This window comes from Mchenga conophoros, linkage group LG19, assembly GCF_057382185.1.
Source record: "Mchenga conophoros isolate Kocher_MC1m ecotype Shallow Benthic linkage group LG19, M_conophoros_male_GT1.1, whole genome shotgun sequence".
Classification (NCBI taxonomy): Eukaryota; Metazoa; Chordata; class Actinopteri; order Cichliformes; family Cichlidae; genus Mchenga; species Mchenga conophoros.
The window spans coordinates 8,555,460-8,579,880 of NC_140544.1; the positions used below are offsets into that span (position 1 = coordinate 8,555,460).

Genomic DNA, 24,421 nt, shown 5'->3' on the forward strand with positions numbered 1-24,421 from the left:
ATTAAATTACGCTGTTTGATCACATGACACCGTTAGCCAGCAGTGTGTCTCCTAAAAGAGAGCTGTTTAAAGGTGAGTGATTAAGTTTTTCTCCTAAATAGAGATCATTACAGAACGCCTAGTCCTACTTAAAATCCCATTTATTATTATTTTTTTTTTTATCATCTACTCGAACTAAGGAAAACGTTTGACTAACTCAAAGACAATTTCCACGCCTCCCCTGCCTGACTGCAGAGGCAGTTTTGAATTTAGGAGCGCCAAGATGGCAGCGGCAAACCCTGGCGGCTCTCCGGTGAGTGTATATATATATTTTTTTTTATCTTCAAGTTTGTCTTTTGAAACCTTAATTTTATTTAAATCCGTTGCTCACGTATAAAGTACACAGACGGGGTCTTTGCTCAACTCGTCTGAGGCGTGTCTCACTAAGCGCTACATGCTAGCATCCTGCTAACCGAGCTACCCTTTACATGCTGTGCTTTAGAAAATAGGATACTCGTTAAAAAAAAATACTCCGCAGATATTGATAGATAGACGAACACTGCAAATATAATGTTGGAAACGAGAACGGCCTTTGGTGAAGGGGTAAAATACACCATGAATAAAGCCATAGAGTGAATGGCTGCCATGGTTGCAGAACAGCCTGATTTAATGACAAGAATGGGGAAGAGTGAGGTGAAGTGAACCACAGCCACAAAACACGGTCAGACAAGGCGGCAAAAGGGCAGTGATCTGTCCGTCAGTATGAAGTTGGTGTGTGCTTTGGTGAACAAAAACTCCAGACTGGTAGCAGGAAGATGGGAGACTCGTGTTTCACTGGAATAGTGGTGAATTAAAACATCCTTTGTTGGGGACATTTCGGTGTAAATGCATCCATACAGGCAAGACAGAGGCAGACCAGACAGTGAAGAAAACAAGGCAAACATTAGAAATATAAAAACGGAAATATAGGATGAGTCGGGGATGAGTTCCTGCCCCAAGTGGAGGAGTTCAAGTATCTCGGGGTCTTGTTCGCGAGTGATGGGAGAAGGGAGCCGGAGATCGACAGACGGATTGGGGCTGCAGCTGCAGTAATGCGGACGCTGCACCGGTCCGTCGTGGTGAAGAGGGAGCTGAGTGTAAAAGCGAAGCTCTCAATTTACCGGTCGATCTACGTCCCTACCCTCACCTATGGCCTTTACATGACTAACGTCCCCTCTTCTCCCTACCTCACATTAGCCCCCATCTTTCTTCCAGGTGGAAAAGACCCGTCACCTTCTGGGAGTGGCGGCTCCCGTGGGAACAGCTCCCACCACCAAGTCCCTGAGTGAGTCTCTGTCCCCCAGCCTGAGCTCCAGCACTCTGTCCACATCCACCTCCATCTCCTCGCAGATCTCCAGCACCACCTTTGAAAGCGTGAGAAGGAGCTGGCCACCAAGGTGAGAAAAACGTGGGCTTAGTGGGCGTTCTTGTTGCTGCCTTCTTCCTTCTCTGCTCGGTCTTGTTCCTGTTGTGTTGTAGTGCCTGCGCCTTCTGACACACACCTTCAATACTGAATACAAGCAGCTGGTGAACAGCATCAGTGACTGCAAGGTGAGAAATAATACAAAGAAATTAAAAAATAGCCTTTCTGTGTCACATCAGGGAGTTCCTATATTGACGTCTACCTCATCCTGCTGTTGTTTCACTTCAGCTTTCTCTCATCTCACCGATCGGACGTGATCCATCCGTGACGAGCTTCAGCAGTGCCACCCTCACCCCTTCCTCTACCTGCCCCTCTCTCGGACTCCCGCTGTGGCTCCATGGGCCAGAAGTAAACCTATTTTTAGGAACATTGACCTCGATCTGCAAACGGTTATTGACAGGTTATCCATTTGATTCTAACTTGGTGTGATTTGTGTTAAAGGACCCCTGAGAACAGCTCACGTGCCTCCAGTCCCTCCTGCTCAGACTGTGAAAACTTCCTGATGGTTCCCACTCTGGAGACCTCCTACCTTGCGCGGGCTGCAAAGAACGAGTTCCTGAACTTGGTGCCTGATATTGAAGAAATGCGACCAGGGTGAGTAATGCCATATTAACCCAAATACTGTCACTATGACATGTGTCTCACAGACCAAATGTAAGTCGACACTCATGTTCTCTAGTTCAAGCAGAAATGATGTGGATCGATTCAAATTCCTGAGCCTGGATGATTTCAGCTGGAAACAAACCAACTCTGCTTCTTCCTCAGATAATTCAATTCAATTTTATTTATATAGCGCCAAATCACAACAAAAGTCGCCTCAAGGCGCTTCATAGATACAGAGAAAAACCCAACAATCATATGACCCCCTATGAGCAAGCACTTTGGCGACAGTGGGAAGGAAAAACTCCCTTTTAACACGCAGTCTTACATATTTGTTTAATATGTGCGTTGAAGGACATGTCCTGGTCAAAAATGACTCCAAGGTTCCTCACAGCGTTACTGGAGGCCAAGGTAATGCCATCCAGAGTAAGAATCTGCTTAGATACCATATTTCTAAACTTTTCAGGGCCGAGTACAATAACCTCAGTTTGATCTGAATTAAGAAGCAGAAAGTTAGCGGCCATCCAGGTCTTTAAGTCTTTAAGACATTCCTGCAGTGTAACTCATTGGTGTGTGTTATCTGGCTTCATGGACAGATAGAGCTGGGTGTCATCTGCATAGCAGTGAAAATTTATGCTATGTCTTCTAATGATGCTGCCTAGGGGAAACATGTATAATGTAAACAGAATTGGTCCTAGCACTGAACCCTGTGGAACTCCATAATTAACCTCAGTGTGTGAAGAGGACTCTCCATTTACATGCACAAATTGGAGTCTATTAGATAGATATGTCACAAACCAAACTGTACACTGGTAAACTGTTACAATAAAAAAGACCATAATTTTCTTTACTCTTCTTTATTTATGTAACTTTTGTTTTCACTGGCAATTTAGTGTTAGGTTAGGACAAAAAACAAATTAGGAAGGTTAAAGACAGAACATTACTAGATTGTGGTTTTAATTAAAATGTAGCCTTTGACAATGCTGAACACATGAGAAGCTACTTTAAGGCATATCACCCAATTTGTAATATTGCTAAACATTTCTTAAGGCAGACAAGTTATGCTGGCTGGGTCAGTGTCATTTTTGTTGTAATTGATGTCTGGTTTGTTCTGTTCCCTAGTGATGGGTAGGGATGGGTACCAGTATCCGGTGTTCTGACATAATCCTTGAAATAGTAATAACACAGTATCCTCAGCAAAGATGAATTAAACAAGTTTTATTTTAATGGAAGTTTACTTCAAGTCTTCAGATTTTTACTGTCTTTTATTTGATTACTTTAAAGTATATGATTACATTAGAGTAATTAAATAAAGACAGTTTTGATGGAGCTCCTGAGCCAGCCCAAGCTCTCTATGAAGACGAGGAAAAACTCCCCTGGGAGGGCCAGACTGACGGGAAGAAACCTCGGGAAAGCCCATTCAAAGAGAGATCCCCTTTCCTGGGATGGCTGGGGGGGGTTACAGGAATTCCAAAACACTGAAATTTAAAGTGGGCCAATTAAAAAAAATTATTTCCTGAAAAAAAGAAAGGTAATTCATACATCACACATAAATGATAACGTCTGAATTGTGTGTGTGTGTGTGATAGGCTTATCTCAGCCAAGTGTGATGCTGTAGCTCCTCCAGCGTCGGCCGCGTCTCCGGGACTTTGGTTAAACACGCGTCCAAGAAATCCCGGCAGTCTGGAAAGAAAGGAAAGAGAAAAAACATGAAGATGATAGTTCCAGTGGTCCAAGCCATCAGTCAGTCTTGAAGTGTGACGTTTTCTTACTTTTGGACAGATGTCTTTTGAATTTCAGGCGCTTTTTGAGGAAGCTCGTGGTGTTAAAGTCTCCCGCATGAAGCGCTTCGTACAGAACCACTCCCATTTGCCATACCGTGGTGGGTCCACACCTGTAGCAACTGCGCCCGTACCACTCGGGAGGGGAGTAAATTTCTGTACCTAATAAACAGACACAATTGCAATTTCTTCTAAAACAAAAGGCGAAAATTGTGACATCTGTGAAGAGCAAGAGCAGAATATGTTACCATAGAAGACGCGGTACTGCGACTGCTCCTTAACAAAGCAGCTCAGTCCAAAGTCGATGATACGAACACGCGGTACATCTGAGCCGGTCTCAATTAGAATGTTCTCACTCTTGATGTCCCGGTGAAAGATGTGTTTATCCTCCAGGTGCTTCGCAGCATCAACCAGCTGCTTCAGAATGACCTGGAAATAGAGCAGGGCGATATGACCAAAAATATTTATCACGATATACATTTGAAAAGTTGCGATAACGATATAACTGACGATATAATTGACACTGGACAAAATACTTTACAACTCCACAACTTTATTAGTGCAAAAAACCCCATCAATGTATTTTCACTTAAACAAGCAGCTGTTTTTTATGTGCATTAAAGTTATATAAAAATGTAACAGTGCAAATGCAAATTCCTCGCTGACAGTTTAACCAAAAGGCATTTCCAGTGGAAATTGGCCGACATATCCTCAGCATAACCATGTAAAATATCCACAAAGCTTAAAAAGAGGTTATACACACACAATACGGTAATATCACGTTGAGGTGCAGTACGTATCACTCCGCGAGGCGCCTGCCTACGATAGCCGTAATGCTCCGACAATCCATCGAGCGGTGCGGCTTTGTAGCTTAGCAAAGTCGCCGTGTACATAAAATCGTTTTGAGGTCAGTAAACACAACCAGAATTCATACATAAGGCACACGGGATTATAAGGGGCACTGTCGAGTTTCAGAAAAATCAAAGGATTGATTTTAAGTGTGCCGTATTTTCCAAACAACACGGTAATAACGACGGCCCGCTAGCATGCGCTACCAAAAATCGTGCTTTGTTGTGTATCTGACGGACGAAAGCTAAACCAGTTCCACACCACTAAAGTTGCAGCATTTTTACAAACCAGTTCTGGTTCATCCGTTTCATTCAACGATCCACTTTTGCTCTTCTCTTTCTGCGTCACCGCCATCTGCGTATGTAAACATAGGCACTGCGCATGCGCGTTTTACCTATTCTAGCGCGATATTTCATTTTCCTATCGTTGCCCAAAATTACACCGGTATTACCGTGAATGGTATGATATAGCCCAGCCCTACCTGGAAACGATGAAAAAGACAATAATCAATCAATGGGTTAATGTTTCTCTAATACTCTGTGCTTTGATTGAATGATGTACAGTCTAAGACTCTTCTAAGGCAAGTCAACTTGCCTTGGCCTTGTCCTCTGGCAAAAATCCTCCATTTTCTTCTATGTATTTATCCAGGTCCACAGCGGGGACAGGTCTCTCCATCACCAGGATCAGCTCTCTGCCAAAGTCAAACCACTCCAACAGAGACACTGGGGCTGATGTTTCCACTGATCCATCTGCTTCAGCTGCAAGCTTCAGCATGATGGCAACTTCCACTGACACATTCTTCCCGTTATCATCCTGAAATATTTCAACAAAGTGGATGATGAGGCACAGACGTTCCACAGGTGAACGCTGCATGCAATCCACTAATGTAAAAACAATTCAAGTCTTGCACATTTACCTTCACTTTGCAGTACACTTTCCCCTTTGGGATGTGTTTGATGGCCACCTAAAAGACACAGGGCATTGATGAGCATTTCCTCAGTATGACATCATTAAAGGTGTAAAACAGCATACATCTCAGCTTACGATATTATCCCTTATCTGCATTACTGCCTGTCTTACTACCACCATCTGAACACTTACTGGTAAATGATCCTTTATGCGGTAGCCAGCAAGCACTGCTCCGCATCCTCCTTCTCCAAGCCGGTGCTCCTCCACGTATCTCGCTTGGAAGTCTCCTAAACAGACAAACACAAATTGGGTTTTACTACAGCTGTCACACAAATTACTCTCTGCTGTACCCTAAATGTTCATTTTGCTCTTCACCTGAATATAAAAGCTAAGCTGCTTGTTACTTACGTTTCTGTTCAGCCACTGACTTTTTGGCAACGGTTTTGGGTTTGTCCTGGTCCACGTTCTTTTTCTTAGGTGGGTCCCTGGTGTCTCCCGCAGCTTTCCTTTTGCCAGCCTTTTTGTTTTTACTGCAGCTCTCTGAAATCTCTATGCTGCAGTCTGCAGATGTGGAAAACACCAAAAGCACGTCAGCTTATTAGATAATAGACACAAATATCTCCCAAACACTAATATCTTCAAACTAGCAACCAGATGTACACTTAATCTACCCCTCACTCAACTAATTAGCCTACCTTTACCAGTGTCCAACCAGGAAGATGCCTGCCCCTTGTCACCGCTCACATGCTCAAGAAGTTTACGCTTTTTTGCTGTATTGGTTGTCCCCGCTTCATCTTGTTGGACCTTTCGCTTGACTCCCCCGACCACATGAGCATCTGAGCTGGTGGAAGGACCAGCCTGCTCAGTGACCCTCCTTCTTTTTATGGGGGTCGTTTTTTCAGGACTGGCCTTTCTTTTAGCCATCCTGCTCTTACAATCTATAAACAACAACAACACATTAGTGAAAAAGAGCGCTCGACATCAGGACTAGAAGGATTTTGATGTCATTGAATTTTAAATTAGTATTGCTTACAATATAATAACAAGTTTATCCTTTTGATAAAAAACACACCATCACGAGTCCATACTAGGTCTACTAAGTCTAGATACTGATGACACTTGTTGCTCTGTTTTCACTGCTCAGTCCAAGAATAAACTTGTCACATTATTTTACCAAAAGACAAAGTGCCCCAGTAACCTTTCTTTGATTAGACATGTTGCACTCAGGTTAGTTTCAATCAAAACCAGGATTTAAATCCTCTAAAAATGAATCGTTTTATACACAGAGCCTCAACATTGTTAGAAATGTACATTCTGTTATTTAGGGGATTTTATTTTTTACTTACTTTGATCTCCTGGATCTTTCTTATCTGCCTCAGTCGTAACTTTTCTTGTTTCCTTTTTCATCTTAATTTTTAAAATAGAAAATGTCACCTTAATGAGTGAATAGTCCTTCAAATGTCTGGATGCTTGACTTTTCTAACTAAGCTGTATAAGTCAGTTCTGTAAGTGAGCTTTAAAAGTAAACTCCGGAGTCTATGGCAACACAACATTAGAACCTTGCCTTTTAGTGACATCACTAAAAGGCAAGTAGTTTAAAGAAAAACACTCTGGCATTTCATATAATTCAGTAATTTCACATTAAACTTTCTTTCATTATCCTTTCATTATTTGTTTAAAGACTTGATGTGTGGATGCTACTATGAAGACTTCTAGTTGAGCAAACACTAGTAAACACTGACTAGTTTATCTGAGATAAAATATAACACTTTTTTATTAAGTCAGTGTTAACTCTGTTTTTTTCTGTTAGGATCATTCAATAGTATCAGAAGAGAAAAGAAAAGTATGTTTTGTTTTGTTTTTTTTCTTCAAGATCTGTTCACATGTACTTAGCAAGAGTGAGTACACAGCGTTAAAAAATGGTACTTAGTGTAGTGAGGAAGGCGAAAAGCAAAGAGAGCATATGAAGGTAATATTGAAGAAGGCGCAGTTTTGAAGTGGTGAAAGGCAAAGGCATGAGTGCAAGCGTAATAAAAGGTAATAGGAGAGATGTCGAGCAGGCGGAGGACTTGGCTGGAGCAGGAAAAGGCAAAAGGGGAAACGCGAGTGCACGTCTGAAACTTCTTCACTGTCAGTGAATCCTAATTCTTAAGACTAACTAAGAAGAATAAATCTATGTATGAATGTCGTTTTGAGCACATCTCCTCTTTCTACTGATCAATTCTTCCACCTAGTGGATAGATGATAGTATTGCAGCTTGTCTCGTCACCTGTTGTGTGTTTTGTGTGCTCCAGAACCTGCGTCCTGTTGGAGTACTGTACGTAAAACACACAAACACTGGAGTGAACACAGCTGCTGAACATCTCTATATTCATAACTTCTTCCTGTTATCTCATATCTGTCTCCCTTCATCTGTGTAGGAACGGTGTACAGATGTATGATTATGTCACTCCTGCTCCTCCACCTAACACCTCCACTCCAAACTAAGTTTGCTCGGCTGCTTTGGTTCACTGATCTGCAAGTATCTGTCATTTGTTTGCAGATGTCTGCAGGAATTATTGTAATGATCCATTAATGGTGCCTGATTTCATTCAGTTTTACAGCTTGTCTCGTGTTTTTGAACTGCTTCCCTCACAGTTGTACACAGTGCTAACATGTGCTCTTACTCTGTGTTTTATTCCTGAAGAAAAAGAAAGTGCCCAGCCCAGCAGGATGAAGATGGGCCATACGTCAAGAAGCCGCCAAATGCCTTCATGCTCTATCTCAAAGAGCAGAGGCCAAAGGTCATTGCTGAACTCAACATCCCTGGAAGTGCAGCCGTAAATGCAGTGGTGGGACAGAGAGTAAGTGTGTAACTCTGCATACATTTATGCATCTGTTAATGTTGTCTGCTCATGTTTTTGCATGTGTCCCAGCTGTCCTGTAGTTATGTGTAGTAGCAGTGCTCACAGTGTGTTCTTATGATCTTCTGTCCACAGTGGAAGTCGCTTTCAAACGACCAGAAAGCCAGATATTTCAAGCAGGCTGAAACAGAAAGACAGAATCATGCCAAAGAGCATCCAGCCTGGTCGACCAAAGAAAACTATGTATGTCCAAAGTGCCAACATGCAGTTCACACATGTGTGCATCACTGCACTGAATGATGAAACAGTCACTGCACAGAGTTTGTATCAGCTAATGAAAACTCTGTGTTTGTTTTCCTCATTGGACTCCCCTGTTGCAGCCCTTCAGTTCCAGACAGAGGAAGCCTTTGTCGCAGACAGTGAGGAAGAACTGCTGTCAGTGCTGGAAGAGCTCGACCCCCTCCCCATCACTGCGCAGTCTCAGCAGCCCTCACCCACCCCTGCCTCTCCTGTAGATGCCTCTCAAACTGCATCAGTTCAGCCCCGAGTTGAATTATTTCAAGACCGAGATGAGCCCATCTGTTTTGCTGAAATCCAAGAAGACATGTGGTCAGTGCTTGACTACCTCCCCGTCTCTCAGCAGTCTAATGTGCTCTCCTCTCCTCATTCACACAACTACTCGACTCCTAAACAAAATCTCATCTGTCCTGCTGATTCCCCTCCATCCAAACTGGCGTCCTCCCCTGTTGCATTCACTGAATTGCCGTCAACAACCCCCATCTTTTGCCAACTAATGAAAAACAATAATTTCATTATAGACGATTGGACCGATTTCAATTGAATTAAACTGTTACTCCTGTTATTTCAACATCTGTCTTTGTGTAAATAAATGAAAAAACAAACAAAAGATGCTTCTGTCATAAGTTACAGCAGGATGAAACAACCTTCATGTAGTTCTTGTTTTTAACCCTGCAAACCTTCTTTAGTTCTTTTGTTTCCTTTCATATTCAGCACACATCTGTCAGTGTCCACTAACTGTCAGGGAAAAGCCAGATAAAAACACTGTGGGGTCTTTTGGGACACGTGCTCGTTGGGTTTACTCATAGATATCAGAAATGATCTGTTCTGTATTCAAAGGATACACGAAGGACGTTTGTATTAAATGCAATATAGCGACTGATCATATGCTGGTTTCTTTGGGGGCTTTTCACCACCATGTTACACAAATCCAGTTTCTAACTGAAAAGAAAATCCTTCACCATTTTCTAATCAAATTCCCTGGTTTCCCATGTCAGAGATGTCATGGCTGAAAGGATCATCGCATATTGAGCTCAAAGCTAAACTCTTGTGTAGGGCCTCTTTCCATGTTGTACCATTCATTTTAAAAAGTCCTGGTAACAAGAGACAGAGGTGACTTGATGTATTACAGTTACTTCCCAATTTACAGAAATGATGTGACTTCTGACATTTTCCTAGCAGGAAATGTGCTACTGTGGGACACTGAAAGAATAAACAGCAAGGCACGTTTTGTTTTAATAACTTTTCTTTACTTCATTTGTATGAACTAGGTTTACCTTACAAAATCTTATACTGTATATAATGTTTTATGTTTAATTCATGTCAATGTCAGCTCGTGTTTACTCGGGTGAGCAGTACCGGCCCACAAAGAGAATGCTCTTGGTGGGTTTATGTCAGATGAAGAAGATGAAGTGATGGTCAAAGAACATTTCAAAGCCCACACTGAGAAGTTGTTCAGAAAAAGAAGTTGAACCTGACCAAGATGAAATCCAAAATTGGGAATTAATTGTTTTATTGTATTATTTTTAATGTCACATATGGTGTTGTGTAATCCGTGTATGTATTATGTGTCTCTGCTGATGTGTTTCATGCCTCACTTTCATTTTACTGTAATTAGGCTAGTTTTAAGTTTCTTGAGTATTCTGATAAGGATACTGTGTAGTATGATTTGCAAATGAAGAGGAATCAATTAGTCTTAAATTAATTGACTAAGAGAAATGAAGCGTTGGAAGAATGTTATGTTGATGACTATGAGGTTTCTGGGGTTTATTCAATAGAGCAACAACTGTGTGGGATCTTTATACAAATTCTTATATTCTATTTAGAGCTTGCTTTAAAGTATGTTAGCAAAAAAACAGCGCACGCATTCGTTTTCACGATTTTTGTTCTTCTTTAGTCATTGGGTCTTTTTAGGTGGTACCTCCAGGTACCACAAGGGGGAATGTGGTGGATTTTTGTGTGATATGTATAACTATACACTATATATCTATGTGCACTGAACATATATATTTTAACTTTCATGTAGAGTCTTAAGCACAAGACATTTTGCTTCACCATGGTTTATTAAGGTGGTGCAGTAACAGGGCAGTTAATGCTGCTGAGAGTTCTCCTGCATAACTCGCTCTCCAGCTAACTAACCTTCCCTAACGTCTTTCATGCAGCACATGTCTGTATCTATTTTTTCTACTCTTTTACAGAGCATCTTTTTGAGTGTCTTGATTTTAATTTGCTCTAAAAGGGTTGGATCTCCACATCGTTGGTGGAAGAAGATTATCAGGATGGCTTCAAAATTTGCGACTACAGCCCCTCTTCTGTGGAACCAGCTTCCAGTTTGGATTCGGGAGACAGACACTATCTCTACTTTCAAGATTAGGCTTAAAACTTTCCTCTTTGCTAAAGCATATAGTTAGGGCTGGACCAGGTGACCTTGAATCCTCCCTTAGTTATGCTGCAATAGACGTAGGCTGCCGGGGATTCCCATGATGCATTGAGTTTTTCCTTTCCAGTCACCTTTCTCACTCAGTATGAGTTAATAGACCTCTCTGCATTGAATCATATCTGTTATTAACCTCTGTCTCTCTTCCACAGCATGTCTTTTATCCTGTTTTCCTACTCTTACCCCAACCGGTCGCAGCAGATGGCCCCGCCCCTCCCTGAGCCTGGTTCTGCTGGAGGTTTCTTCCTGTTAAAAGGGAGTTTTTCCTTCCCACTGTCGCCCAAGTGCTTGCTCATAGGGGGTCATATGATTGTTGGGTTGTCCAGCAGTTCATCTATATGTAAAGAAGCACTTAAACTAAAACAGACATAGCTACGTTAATCCTACCGTAAAACAATAAAACAAGGTACGACCTCTCCCATGCTCCCAGGATGTGGGGGTGCATTCCTGGGGTGCACACCAAGCCTGCAGCCTGCTAGAGATCACACACAATTGATTATATGCCTCTAAGTATACATGGTTGAATATTTCCTAATACAAATAACTACATGCAGTATTCTACCATATGCAAACTTATATCACTAAAAGATTATACTGACTACTAAATACAATTTTCCATTGACACCTAATAATTCTGCACTCCCTGTATATTGTATTGCCTCCTGCAGGACAGGCTGCACATGTGAATTTGTCACTGTTTTTTCCTCCTTCTCTTTTTCGTTGTGTTTTTCTCCCAAGTTGGTTTTAGAGTAGGGTCACCTTTTAAAACTATTTGTTTTTTATGCTGGGTTTGTTTTGATTTCCAATGGGCTGGTGCAATATTAGTCGGGCAATGTGCAATTCCTGAGCTTATCCCCTCTTACCTTAGGGGAATTAGGTCTTTTAGAGGTGCTCCGTGTGGATTTGCAGTGAATAAGTTATATTAAGTGATTTTAGTGCCACCAATTATTGCCTGAACTAAAACACTTAGTGCATGCGATAAGTGTTCTGTTGGGCTCGTATTTATTTGGGGTGGATTTGTTTCTTTTAAAGCAACGAGCATCTGGGACCGCCGAGGGAGAGCAAGCCCTCAGGTGATTCAATTCAATTCAATTTTATTTATATAGTGCCAAATCACAACATAAGTCGCCTCAAGGCGCTTCATAGATACAGAGAAAAACCCAACAATCATATGAGCCCCTACACAGCAAAATCTCCAGTTTTAAATTAACACTTTTGACAGTGTTATATGTTTAAAAGTAACCTAGTCAGTTTTGAAGATTAACAATGGCTAACACTGAGCAGTGCTGATTTTCTAACACTGGAATATTTCTAACATTTTGAGTTATTTTCCAGTGTTAGAAAATCAGCACTGCTCAGTGTTAGCCATTGTTAATCTTCAAAACTGACTAGGTTACTTTTAAACATATAACACTGTCAAAAGTGTTAATTTAACACTCAACAGTGTTGTATTTAATACTCAGAGGTGTGGACCCATATAGACACTCTCTAGTGTTAATTTAACACTGGAGATTTTGCTGTGTATGAGCAAGCACTTTGGCAACAGTGGGAAGGAAAAACTCCCTTTTAACAGGAAGAAACCTCCGGCAGAACCAGGCTCAGCGAAATAAAAAAAAATTGAAAAAATTGAAAAAACAAAAAAAACAAGCGCGTCCATGCTCACAGGTGTACACACGGGTGATCACACCCACAAACTACACCCTTTTTGGCTCCTACCTCAAAGCACACTGTGTTCTGTTGATCTTATGTGCTGCACAATAATGTTTAATATTTAGTATTTACTGTCATATTCCCATATATCATTGTGATGTTGTTTATTCTATTACTCTTGTTCTCTTCTGCTTGTTTTCTTTTTTCTTTCTCAACAGGTGATCCAGGTGATTGAAATATGCATTTTTTTTCTTTTTTCTTTTTTTTTCTTTTTTTTTTTCCTGCCCATTCTGTTGGTTTTTGGTTTTTGCCCTTCTCCCCCGTCCCTCTTCTCAGCTGTTTCTCTTTCCCTCTTTCTTTCTCCCCTTCTTTCCCCCAGTCAAGTCTGTCCCGTATTCAACAAGTGAAAATAAAATAAACAATAAAAGGCGAATCAAATGGACCATTATGGCAAGGCTGGGATGGTCAATTTGGTAAAGTAAATCCGTTGGGCATCGTTCTTTGCCCAACAATAATAATAATTCTGATGGCAAAAGAGCCAAACGGGACAGGCAAAAAAAAAAGAAAAAAAAAAAAAAAGAACCAGGCTCAGGGAGGGGCGGGGCCATCTGCTGCGACTGGTTGGGGTGAGAGAAGGAAGACAGGATAAAGACATGCTGTGGAAGAGAGACAGAGGTCAATGCAGAGAGGTTTATTACTACATAGTGAGTGAGAAAGGTGACTGGAAAGGAAAAACTCAATGCATCATGGGAATCCCCCGGCAGCCTATGTCTATTGCAGCATAACTAAGGGAGGATTCAGGGTCATCTGGTCCAGCCCTAACTATATGCTTTAGCATATAGTGATAGTTGCATTGCTGGCAGGTTGCACCAATAAGACTATATTGTGGTCGTTAGTGACCTTTTCCATTTTGATGTTTTAGGCCTTTTGCAAACCCTTTGTGTTTTCTTTTAAAATAATAAATTTTAACGCATCTGACTGATATTGACCCTCTTGTCCCGTTTATTCTGGGCTCGTTCCTGTAAGAGCTTTGGGCCTGAAAGTTTGCACGAGTAGTATAGAGGCCCTTAGCGGTTACTCTGTGGCTTTTACTCGCTACAGTACACGATGAAGATGTTTTATCTGGTCCAATGACTGCATGCTTCTGTTGTCTTTACAAATTTAATGTGAAAATAAAAACACATGCAAATTAAAGTCCAGAGCTTAACCTGACTGAAATGCTGTGGTGTGTGGGTCATCGGGACTGCGTGAGACAAAAACAGTATCCTGTAACTCAGCCAGGGTTGCTCTCATGGTCAGTAAGACAACACGTTATTTGGTAAAGGCTAGAAAATAGGGAAAAATCGTTAGTGCTGAGAGGCTGGGACTAGTTTGGGGCACCAATGAAGGGATAGTTTAGTGCAAACTATAATTTCTCCCCATCAGTTTTAACCAGTTACACCAGTATACACATTCACATATAAAACTTTGTATACTGCTGAGCCAGGTTACTCTCTCTTGGGAAAACTGGCTGCAGGTAACTGCCTGTGGTTTTCTGAACAAAAGAGATCTGTCAGTGTTCCTGGGTCATTGTCCCAGTGTTTTTCAGTTTTGGACTTTGTCACTGTTTCCTGTTTTATTATGTTAGCTCCGACCTGTGTGCGTTATCTTTTGTTCCACTTCCTGTGTTATTACTTAGATTTAGTTCAGCTGTGTGTATCACCTTGTTCTTATCACCATTACCCAGTTTAATTTAAACCCTCTGTTTCTCTCAGTTTATTGTCATTGTTGATTCTGCATGTGTGTTTCTGGTTCAGTTCAGCACATGAGCCTGACAGGACTCATGTACATGCTCATCTTTAATCATTAAATGCCTTATAAATCATTCAATGCCTTACAGATACTGAAGGACCCGTCCCATCCTGGCAACAAACTGTTCCAACTTCTGCAATCTGGTAGAAGGTTCCTCATCTTCCGGGCAAGGACAGAGAGACTCAAGAGGAGCTTCTATCCCCAAGCCATCCGTGCCCTAAACACACACACCCGCCCTCTCACATCATCTATAAATGACTGAGACAGGACTCTTCCAGACACTAAACCAAGGCACAATGTACATTTCAATTCCTTTAATTTTAAATATGTTTATATTGTCTATCCTGTAAAATAGTCAGATGTCTATTCATATTAATGTACAGAATTCACCTGCTTGCTGCTGCTAATGCATATTCACCCAATGTAAATACCACATATATACACACACACATATATACACACACACACACACACACACACACACACACACACACATACATACACACACACATACATATATACACACACACACACATACATATATACACACACACACACATATATACACACACACACACACACACATATACACACACACACACACACATATATATATACACATATACATACATATACACATATACATACATATACACATAAACACATATACATACATACATATACACATAAACACATATACATACATATACATATATATACTTGTATAACTATGCATGTGACAAATAAAGAACCTTGAACAAATACATTTATCAAAAGAAGAAATGTTTTGGCTTTGAGTTCTCAAGGTGAATAAATAAACACGCTAACAGTTGCTGTAATCATGATGATGATAATCTGTGAGGTGACGTTAAAAGCTGACCAGCAGCTGTTGGTTGTCCCAAAATCTAGGCTAAAACGTAGAGGAGAACGAGCCTTTTCGATTATGGCCCCCAAACTTTGGAATATGCTGCCTTTAAATATTAGACAGGCATCTTCGTTTCCTGTTTTTAAGTCGCTTTTGAAAACACCTTTTGTCGATAGCATCTAGACTGGTGTGAGTTGATATGTTCATTATGTATATTATTATGCTTCAATGTGAGTGTCAGTGGTTTTATCTTGTGTTTTACCCTTTTGTTTCTGTACAGCACTTTGGGGAAACCTTCTGTTTTTAAATATGATTTGGATTTTTTGGATAAAATGGCTTCCTTTTAACTGTAAACTAAAAGAGAGATAAACTAAACACATAACACATGGCAGTTATGTTCATTTCTGACTGCACTCTTAAACCTGCCTCATCAGTCGTCCATCTGTAAGAACTTGTGTTGTCCTTGTTATATATAAGTTTAACAGTACAGGTAGTATTACAAACGGCTAAAAAACAATATTATTGCTGAGATCACCTGGAATTTAAATCTTTTTATTAATGTAATACTTAAGCCTTTCATGCATGAATTATGACAACTTCAATCAGGATTTTTTTCTTAAGTATTTTTATTCGTCTTTAGGCATAAAAAGATGGGTAAAGCAAATATATGAGTTCTTCATGATTTTCAGCTGATGAAACTCGCCAGCCATCCCACTGCTGCTCCAGCACCAGCTACAGCAGCACCAGCAGTAGCTGACAGACCAGCTGCACCTGCAGCACCATGACACAAAGAAGCTGAGAAATACTTATACTTTGTGCCTATATAACTTCAGTCCTGCTGATATCACAGTGTACTGAATCATTATCATCGTCATTATTCACAGTTATCGTTATCATTAATGATACAATTGATGATGTCATTGTTATATTTATTATCATAATGATACAATATAGTGTCATTATCTAATCTAAAATTGTGATATTTTCATGAAAATTGTCTTTTTGCATGTTGTTGCAAGTTAAAATCCGAATAAAACGTCTAATTATTTATTTACCGGCTGACTGCAAAGCAGCCACCACACTTCCAGCTGCCACTCCTCCTCCGTTAGCAACTGCAGCAGACGACATCATGCCTGCAGCGTAGGAGCCTGCAGCTATTCCTGCTGAGGTGAAACCAGCAGCTCCCAGAAGAGCAGGAGCAGCGACTACGGCACCTACTGCAGGAAGAAGACATGGATCAGACATGGATCGGGCTTTGATTCAAATGAGTTAAAATTGAATAAAGTGCTTACCTGCTCCTGCAGCACTGCACACAGCTGTCACTACAACACAACATAAGAACACACATTAACATTCCATAATTTTTTTAAATCAAAGACGATCCATGCACAGCAACTCAAATGACTCTGCTCTGCGTCTGCTCTGAAATGGGCTGATTTTTATAGCAAGAAAGGTTTCCTTTCCTCGGAAACAAAACTTTATGTTCAGAGCTGAAAAAAAAGAGGGCGACAGAGAGCCACACAAACTGGAGAGTCATTTCTCTTTACTTTTTGTGTTTCTTATCTTTGCTTATATTGGTAAATGCCGTGGTGTTAGTAGGATTTATGAAGTGGTCACATGTATAAAATAAAGAAACCAGTGTCTTTGTGGCTGTAGCTTCTGAAAGAAATGTTCTTTATAGCATAAAATAAAATAAATAATTTTTGATTTCGTTCATGAGAAATTTGCATCAGATTAAACGCCAGTGTGTCATTCACAACAGTTTAAATGTCGGAAATTAGTTTTTGGCAGACCATCAATTTATAACCAGATGGTAATATGTCACTTTGTTAGCAGTGCATAATAATGCACTGATAAAACAAAATCCAAACAATTTGTGCTTACAAGTAGAATTTGTATCATGTGCGACACTCGAGTGTGTCCGACTTTGTGTTTTCACTTCAAGCTTTGGTGATCGCTTTATTTCTATAGCAAGTATAACAAGTATGTCAGCCCTGGGACTCAGTTACTCAGCAACTGTTGTTGTGATTTAGTGCTGTATAAATAAAATTAAAATGAATTGAATCATTATTCACAGTTATTGTTATCATTAATTAGATCATTGATTATGTCATTGTTATATGTACTATTATAATGATAGAGCATAGTGTCATTATCTAATCTAAGATTATGATGTTTTCATGAACTTTTTCTTTGTTACAAGTTAAAATCCTAATGAAACATCTAAGTATTAACTTACCTGCTGACTGCAAAACAGCCACCACACGTCCAGCTGCCACTGCTCCTGTCACGGTTTGCTGGGGCAAGCCGTGTGGAATATGAAATAGGACCCAAAATGCGGCAGCTCTGGTGCAGATGAGTGTTTATTTACAGGGGTGTGAGTACAAACAGCGGTGGCGACGAAACATGAAACCGGAAACCTAAACTGGGTAAACTAATAAGACAAACCAGAATGAGGATGCAGGGAGGTCCGGAGAAATACATGCAGGGAGAGCAAGGGGAAACAACACAGACAAACCAGCGATTACCAAGACAGAAAATACAACTTAAATACAATCAGAGAACACAGGGAGATTACACACAGGTGGGAGACACAGCTGGGAGTGATTAACATGACGAGACCAGGGAGGCAAACTGAAAACACTCACATAAGACGCAGACCTTCACAATAAAACAGGAACACACGGGGGGGAACAGGGTAAACACCAATTAGAGAACAGAACCAAAATCGCGAAGAGAAAACACAAAACGCTGGGTCAAAAGGACCCAGGATCATGACAGCTCCTCTGTCCTGCGTCTGCTCTGAAATGGGCTGATTTTTATAGCAAGCAAGGTTTCCTTTCCTCAGTAACAAAACCTTATGTTCAGAGCTGAACAACCGAGGGCGACAGAGAGCAACACAAACTGTATCTGTATTTTTGTGTTTCGTTTATGAAGGGGTTACGTGTATAAATAAAGAAACCAGTATCATTGTGGCTGTAGCTTCTGACAGGAAAGTTCTATATAGCATAAAATAAAATAAAATAAAACAAAAAATGCGTTGATTTCAATCATGAGAGATTTGCATGATTAAATGCAACGACGTCATTACCCATAGTTTACTAGGAGGACCAGGCTTCTACCTTTCTACCTTTAAAACCCGCCACCAGCCAAATGGCTGGTAGGCTTTTAGCTAAGCTTTAGCTTCAGCCAAGTGGAAGCTAAATTGGCTAGTCATTCATATGTATATTAGGTTGTTACCTGGGAATTCTGGAGGGAGGGGAGTGGGGGTGTGTGATTGAGGGCGTGGGGGAGCTGCTAAAAGCTGTGCACAGTCACCAACTTGGAGTGTTTCAGTTTGCCGTCTTAGGGAGGACATTTTTACAAATAATAATAAAAAGTGAGTGAGTACATTCCAACATTTTCAGCAATCACTCACAATCCTGGCACTGCCATGGTATCTGTAGTCTGCATTTACCTTGGCTTGGCTTCCTGATCAATTGTCCACTACCAAAAGGAAGCAAAGCCCTGTGATCACACCTTGTTTTGTTGTAAAGGGTGACAGGGCTTGATCAGTCGTCCATTGTGGCATCAATGTGATCACACCTTGTTTTGTTGTAAAGGGTGACAGGGCTTGATCAGTCGTCCATTGTGGCATCAATGTGATCACACCCTTTTCCCATCAAAGACTCGGTGCAGTTTCCTGCAGTATATTGCAAGTAAACCGGACAAGTTTGGGATCAAGTTTTGGGTGGCCTGCGACCTAAAATCCAAGTACATTTGCAATGTCTTCCCATATCTTGGCAAGGACCCCAATCGTCCCACTGGGGAGAGACTTTCTGAAAATGTAGTAATGAGGCTGATGGAACCATTCCTAGACAAGGGCAGAAATGTTACCACGGACAATTTCTTCACATCGCTTTCACTTGTGCAAAAACTTCTTGGACGGAAAACCACCATCCTCAGCACAGTCAACAAGATTCGCAGGGAAATTCCTCAATCCACTAGACAGACAGATCGCAGTGAATTCACCACTCAGGTATGTTGCAGGTCTTTTGTGGTTCTATGTTTATGTGTTTCATTGTGTGTAAAAGGGCTATGAAAATAACAATTTATCTTATTTCTTAGGTGTTTTCAACCTCTGCTGCCACGTTGACGGCGTATGTGGCCAAACGGAAGAAGACAGTCTATAGCAGCATGCACAGCGTGGTTCAGACTGATAACACTACCAAAAGGAAGCCAAACACTGTCACCCTTTACAACAAAACAAAGTGTGGCGTGGATGTGATGGACCAGATGGTTCGGGAGTACACTGTCCGCAAAGGAACACGGCGCTGGCCAGTTGCCGTGTTTTATAACATGATTGACATGGCAGCACTGAATGCACATGTGCTGTATCAAGCATGCACCGGGACGAAGGAAAGACGGGTGGACTTCCTGGTGGAGCTTGCAAGAGAGTTGGCTCACTCTCATGTAGCTGCGAAGAAGGCAAGAAAACAACAGTTGCTTCGGACACAACCCTCCACACCGAGCCCTGGAAAAAGAGCCATGTGTCAGGTCAAACACAATTGCAAGAACAATCATGCCACTGTGCGATGTGTTCACTGCAACAGATACACATGTGGTAAATGCAGACTACAGATACCATGGCAGTGCCAGGATTGTGAGTGATTGCTGAAAATGTTGGAATGTACTCACTCACTTTTTATTATTATTTGTAAAAATGTGTACAAATGGTTGGTTTTTTGTACTGTTTTTATCAATAAATCTCAGCAACAAAGGACATACACCCATGTGTGTTGATTTCTCCCTAAGATGGCAAACTGAAACACTCCAAGTTGGTGACTTTTGGAGATTTATTTCCCTGGATGATTGAGAATGCATCAAACTGAAACACTCCAAGTTGGTGACTGTGCACAGCTTTTAGCAGCTCCCCCACCCCCTCAATCACACCCCCCCACTCCCCTCCCTCCAGAATTCCCAGGTAACAACCCAATTTACATATGAATGACTAGCCAATTTAGCTTCCACTTGGCTGAAGCTAAAGCCTAGCTAAAAGCCATTTGGCAACTCTCCGGGTTTTATAGGTAGAAAAGCCAAATGGCTGGGCTCTGGGCCTTCCTAGTGCTAATGTTTTTACACAGGGTTACAGCTTGGAGTGAAGCTGCTCCAAGGGGCCAACCCTGGAGATTGTTTTAGGGAGACTGTGCAACATTCTTGTACATGTCTCATTGGGGAGTTGACACAGGGCGAAAGCCGTGTGGCGAGAGGAGTGTCGTCTTTTTGATTTGTAGATGTCGTGAGGTGCCATGACGAGAAGGAGTGACTCAGAGGATCGTCCACAAGATGGAAGCTGAGGCCTGGAGAGAGTCTTCAGGAGGATCAGAGATCACCTTCAGCACAGAGAGCTGTGCTACTGGGCTTCCAAAGGATCGTCACGAGGAGACTTTGCACAGCAAAATCTTAAATAAGATGAAAGAGTTTCGATGTTGACGTTAAGGAAGACAACTACGGGGTACGACGTGCTCTGCCTTAAATCTTCAGCAGCATTGGAAAATGGAACCTGAGGGAGCGTGCCAAGCTCCAAAAAGTGACAGCGCAGAGGAGGTCCAGCGATGGACTTGTGGTTCTGTGAACAGCACAAATGCCAGGTGACTGTAAAATAACTAACAGCACTTTTTCCACAAGTGAAGCCAGTAACTTACTATCCTAAAAGATTAGCTGTAGTTGCTCGTGCTTTACCTCCATGCGTGAGATCAGTATGTGCAGCAGCTTAAGCTGTACAATGTTTCAATAGTTTATTTCACCTTTGAAATTGTTAGTTCCACACGAGGTAGATGTTTACTAAACTTACATTTCTGTCACCTACAAGACACTTGTCTTTAATGTTAATGTTACTCTCACAACCACACATATTACCATAAAGTGGTGCACAATTCTGAATCTGTCCAACCCTTTTTGCCAACAGAGGAGGGCACTTCTCATGAGAGTAGAGAGCGCGAGGAGAAGAAGTGTAAGCTGAGGGATGACTTACTAAATGTGCCACTCATTGAGGGAAAGGTTTGGTTTGTTGATGGTTTGAGTTTACAATAGCAGAGGGACAGACTAGAACAGGTTTTACTGTAGCAGACAGTGAGAGAGAGTTATCTATGTAGGACAACTAGCATGTTTCATATTTGCTTGAGCAGCAGAGATGCTAGCTTTAACGGAAGCGTGTAAAGCTGTAGAGAGACAATATACACTGATAGGCAGTATGTATTTGCTACTGTACATTTCTTTGTAGTGCAGTGAGTGAGACGAGGTGTGACAACCTCTACAGGGAAACCTGTAGAACACACCAAACGCTTGCAAAATCTGCTGGAGGCAGTGTTATTACCCAGTAGAATTGCCGTTTGTAAATGTGCAGCACACATGTGAGGGAAAGATCCAGTTGCATTAGGGAAAGTTTTTGCAGATAAGATCGCAAAAGAGGCAGCTGTAGTTAAACATGGTGTTAACCTTTTATCAATACAACATCAGCAGACATGCAGGCCCACTCACCTACAGCAGGAAAACAGTTGTGACTTACAGAGGGAGCAAGCTTGCAGGATGGTGTTTATTATCTGTGGGATAGACCAGTACTGCCTAATAATTTGTATAAGACTGCTGCTGTTTTGAGCCATTGGCTATACCATGTCTCAAACAGGAGGGAGATGAGCAGTAGTTTATACTCACTCTAGGATTATTAAATACTCTTTTAAAAAAAAAACTTTTTGCAGGCAGAGAGAACTAATGGAACAGTAAAGTTAAGATTTAGGAAGACAGGCAGGACATGGTTAGACTGTATAGAATAAGTACATGAGGATTACTCCAGCAGAGAATGGTCTGACTCTTTGAGATTATACATGTTAGAGCATTTAGAGTTCTAGTCTTCTGTAGTGATGATAGAAAAGCAGAAGAGAGAGCATATTAGCAGATTAGATGCTTGAAAATGTTTAAAAGTAAAGAAATCATGAGAACAAATGATCTGCCAGATGATTCTGTTTCTCTGCAGGAGCAGAGTCTGAAGTCTGGAGATTGGATGTTGATAAGGCCATGGAGAGGAAGTGCTGGTCCAGTCCATGATGGAAAGGTCCCTATCGGGTGCTGCTGACAACGACCACAGCAGTGAAGATTGCTGGAAGGAACACTTGGATACATCAAGCGCACTGCAAGAAGGTGACACACATCCAGGCCAGCTCGGAGTAAGTGGCAGGAAGACCGGGAACAAAGGGTGGGGAAAGCCTCCAGGGCCCCTCGTCTCAATCCGGTGAAGAAACCAACTGAGCCACAGGTACTCATCAGAATGGCTGGGAATGTGCTGTGCATCTTCTTGAGCCTGTGGACCCTGAGTGGGATGACAGGGAGCGCACTGGAACAGAGCAAACCACACCCATGGGTTTTCAACAACTACTGGTGGCAGTTTAAGAACACAACCGCTCACATAAAGAACGAGACCAATGGTTATGCTTGTGATGCCACTGGCTACACATTCTTCTGGACTGTGGCCATATAGCATCACTGAGAGCGAGACAGTTTGTTTGGTTGCTTTAGCAACACATCCAGGAACACTGCCAACTTTTCAACTGCTCTGAACCTGAATGGAAGGTTGATTCACCAGTAGCTGGGAAGGTGAACTGCTCTGGTAAGACAGACCTGCTCATCTGACTTAAAGAATATCAAAATCAAATCAAATCACTTTTATTGTCACATCACATGTGCAGGTACATTGGTACAGCACATGTGAGTGAAATTCTTGTGTGCGAGCTTCACAAGCAACAGAGTTGTGCAAAATACAATAATGTAAACAAGCAAAATACAAGAATGGCTACATCTGAAACTAATAAATATATGTACAATATATAATAGTATATGCATTTCTGGATGTGTATACTAAATATTTTTCTACGTGTGTGTGTGTGTGTGTGTGTGTGTGTGTGTGTGTGTGTGTGTACACATATTTTACAAATTAAATAGAGTAAAATAAAATATATAAAATAAATAAAATAAAATATACAGAGTGAGACATGTGCAAAACAGTGGCGTTACTGTACAGTATGGAGTGCATAATGTTGAAGTTCCAGTAGTGAAGCTGAGGTGTCTATGACGTGTTCAGCAGTCTGATGGCCTGGTGGAAGAAGCTGTCTCTCAGTCTGCTGGTACGGGACCGGATGCTGCAGAACCTCCTTCCTGATGGAAGCAGTCTGAACAGTTTATGGCTGGGGTGACTGGAGTCCTTGATGATCCTCCCCGCTTTCCTCAGGCACCGCTTCCTGTAGATGTCTTGGAGGGAGGGAAGCTCATGACTCATGAATATGACTTGTAGCAGGACATTATTTAGTTAAACGAACTGGAAACAGGCCAATTGCCTATGTGTATGAAGGACAATGGATTAGTCCAAGTTGGAGATTTACCATGGAACATGGCAACATCACCTATTCTTTTGTCTTCTGCAAGAAGGATGTAAACAGAGAAGGTTTTTGTCTACGTTTACATCATGAACACTTGAGGTTTTGAGCCAAGAAGATCAAAACAGCTTGATCCAATTTCCTTTACAAAGCTTTTTCTGTGGTGACAACAGGACAGGAGAAGAGTTGTAAATGCAGATTATTCACCAGTTGACTCTAACCCCCACAGGATGCCTACAGTGAGAAGATTTGGGGGGTTGATAGGAGTCATAAAGAAGGGTGTTGACCAGGCTGCAGCTTTGAAGCTAGCTGAGAGCCACATGGACAAACAATAAAGTCAACTGATGTGTTTAAATACATATGTCTATATACAGTTGGATTGTAGTGACATATGATTTTTGAGAATGATGATTCTTCTTGTTCGACTTTTGACATTCAGTTGTTTACTTGCAGAAATACATAATGAATCGCACGACAGGAGTAGATCCGCCACAAGGCTGGATAGGTTGGTTACTGTCTGGTCCTTGGTGGCATCTTCTTTTGAAAATATTAA

At 41.4% G+C, this 24,421-nt stretch overlaps 3 protein-coding genes and 1 long non-coding RNA gene across 4 annotated transcripts; 1 reads left to right on the forward strand and 3 right to left on the reverse strand.

Moving 5' to 3' along the window:
• Positions 1 to 3,244: 3,244 nt before the first annotated feature.
• On the reverse strand, positions 3,245 to 5,618 carry LOC146551645 (serine/threonine-protein kinase pim-3-like). Its single transcript, XM_085256673.1, has 4 exons — positions 5,266 to 5,618; positions 4,071 to 4,251; positions 3,814 to 3,984; positions 3,245 to 3,724 (listed from the first exon to the last, which is right to left on the reverse strand). The coding sequence occupies exons 1-4, from the start codon at positions 5,542 to 5,544 to the stop codon at positions 3,633 to 3,635; spliced, it is 723 nt and encodes a 240-aa protein (XP_085112799.1). The 5' UTR covers positions 5,545 to 5,618; the 3' UTR covers positions 3,245 to 3,632.
• Positions 5,421 to 10,582, forward strand: LOC146551646 (transcription factor 7-like 1-B). The gene is made up of 5 exons (XM_085256640.1): positions 5,421 to 5,531; positions 8,001 to 8,097; positions 8,267 to 8,423; positions 8,559 to 8,666; positions 8,804 to 10,582. The coding sequence occupies exons 1-5, from the start codon at positions 5,507 to 5,509 to the stop codon at positions 8,936 to 8,938; spliced, it is 522 nt and encodes a 173-aa protein (XP_085112766.1). The 5' UTR covers positions 5,421 to 5,506; the 3' UTR covers positions 8,939 to 10,582.
• LOC146551647 (uncharacterized) lies at positions 5,628 to 7,116 on the reverse strand. The gene is made up of 4 exons (XM_085256639.1): positions 6,927 to 7,116; positions 6,276 to 6,518; positions 5,989 to 6,141; positions 5,628 to 5,867 (listed from the first exon to the last, which is right to left on the reverse strand). The coding sequence occupies exons 1-4, from the start codon at positions 6,985 to 6,987 to the stop codon at positions 5,707 to 5,709; spliced, it is 618 nt and encodes a 205-aa protein (XP_085112765.1). The 5' UTR covers positions 6,988 to 7,116; the 3' UTR covers positions 5,628 to 5,706.
• Positions 10,583 to 16,058: 5,476 nt separating the features above from the next.
• Positions 16,059 to 17,857, reverse strand: LOC146551648 (uncharacterized). The gene is made up of 4 exons (XR_014889891.1): positions 17,703 to 17,857; positions 16,756 to 16,953; positions 16,519 to 16,680; positions 16,059 to 16,234 (listed from the first exon to the last, which is right to left on the reverse strand). It is a non-coding gene; the product is annotated as an uncharacterized LOC146551648 (long non-coding RNA).
• Positions 17,858 to 24,421: the final 6,564 nt, after the last annotated feature.

Bases quoted from the DNA above. Each gene is read 5' to 3' on its own strand.
- LOC146551645 (XM_085256673.1), bottom strand. From the start codon at position 5,544: ATGCAGCGTTCACCTGTGGAACGTCTGTGCCTCATCATCCACTTTGTT. The intron at 4,252-5,265 runs GCAAGTTGACTT...CTCTATTTCCAG, and splicing joins TGCCAGAGGACAAGGCCAAG to GTCATTCTGAAGCAGCTGGT. The intron at 3,985-4,070 runs GTAACATATTCT...TCTGTTTATTAG, and splicing joins GCAGTACCGCGTCTTCTATG to GTACAGAAATTTACTCCCCT.
- LOC146551647 (XM_085256639.1), bottom strand. From the start codon at position 6,987: ATGAAAAAGGAAACAAGAAAAGTTACGACTGAGGCAGATAAGAAAGAT. The intron at 6,519-6,926 runs GTAAGTAAAAAA...TGTTGTTTATAG, and splicing joins GAAAGATCCAGGAGATCAAA to ATTGTAAGAGCAGGATGGCT. The intron at 6,142-6,275 runs GTAGGCTAATTA...CCACATCTGCAG, and splicing joins CTGGTTGGACACTGGTAAAG to ACTGCAGCATAGAGATTTCA.
- LOC146551646 (XM_085256640.1), top strand. From the start codon at position 5,507: ATGATGAGGCACAGACGTTCCACAG. The intron at 8,424-8,558 runs GTAAGTGTGTAA...TTCTGTCCACAG, and splicing joins ATGCAGTGGTGGGACAGAGA to TGGAAGTCGCTTTCAAACGA. The intron at 8,667-8,803 runs GTATGTCCAAAG...CCCCTGTTGCAG, and splicing joins GGTCGACCAAAGAAAACTAT to CCCTTCAGTTCCAGACAGAG.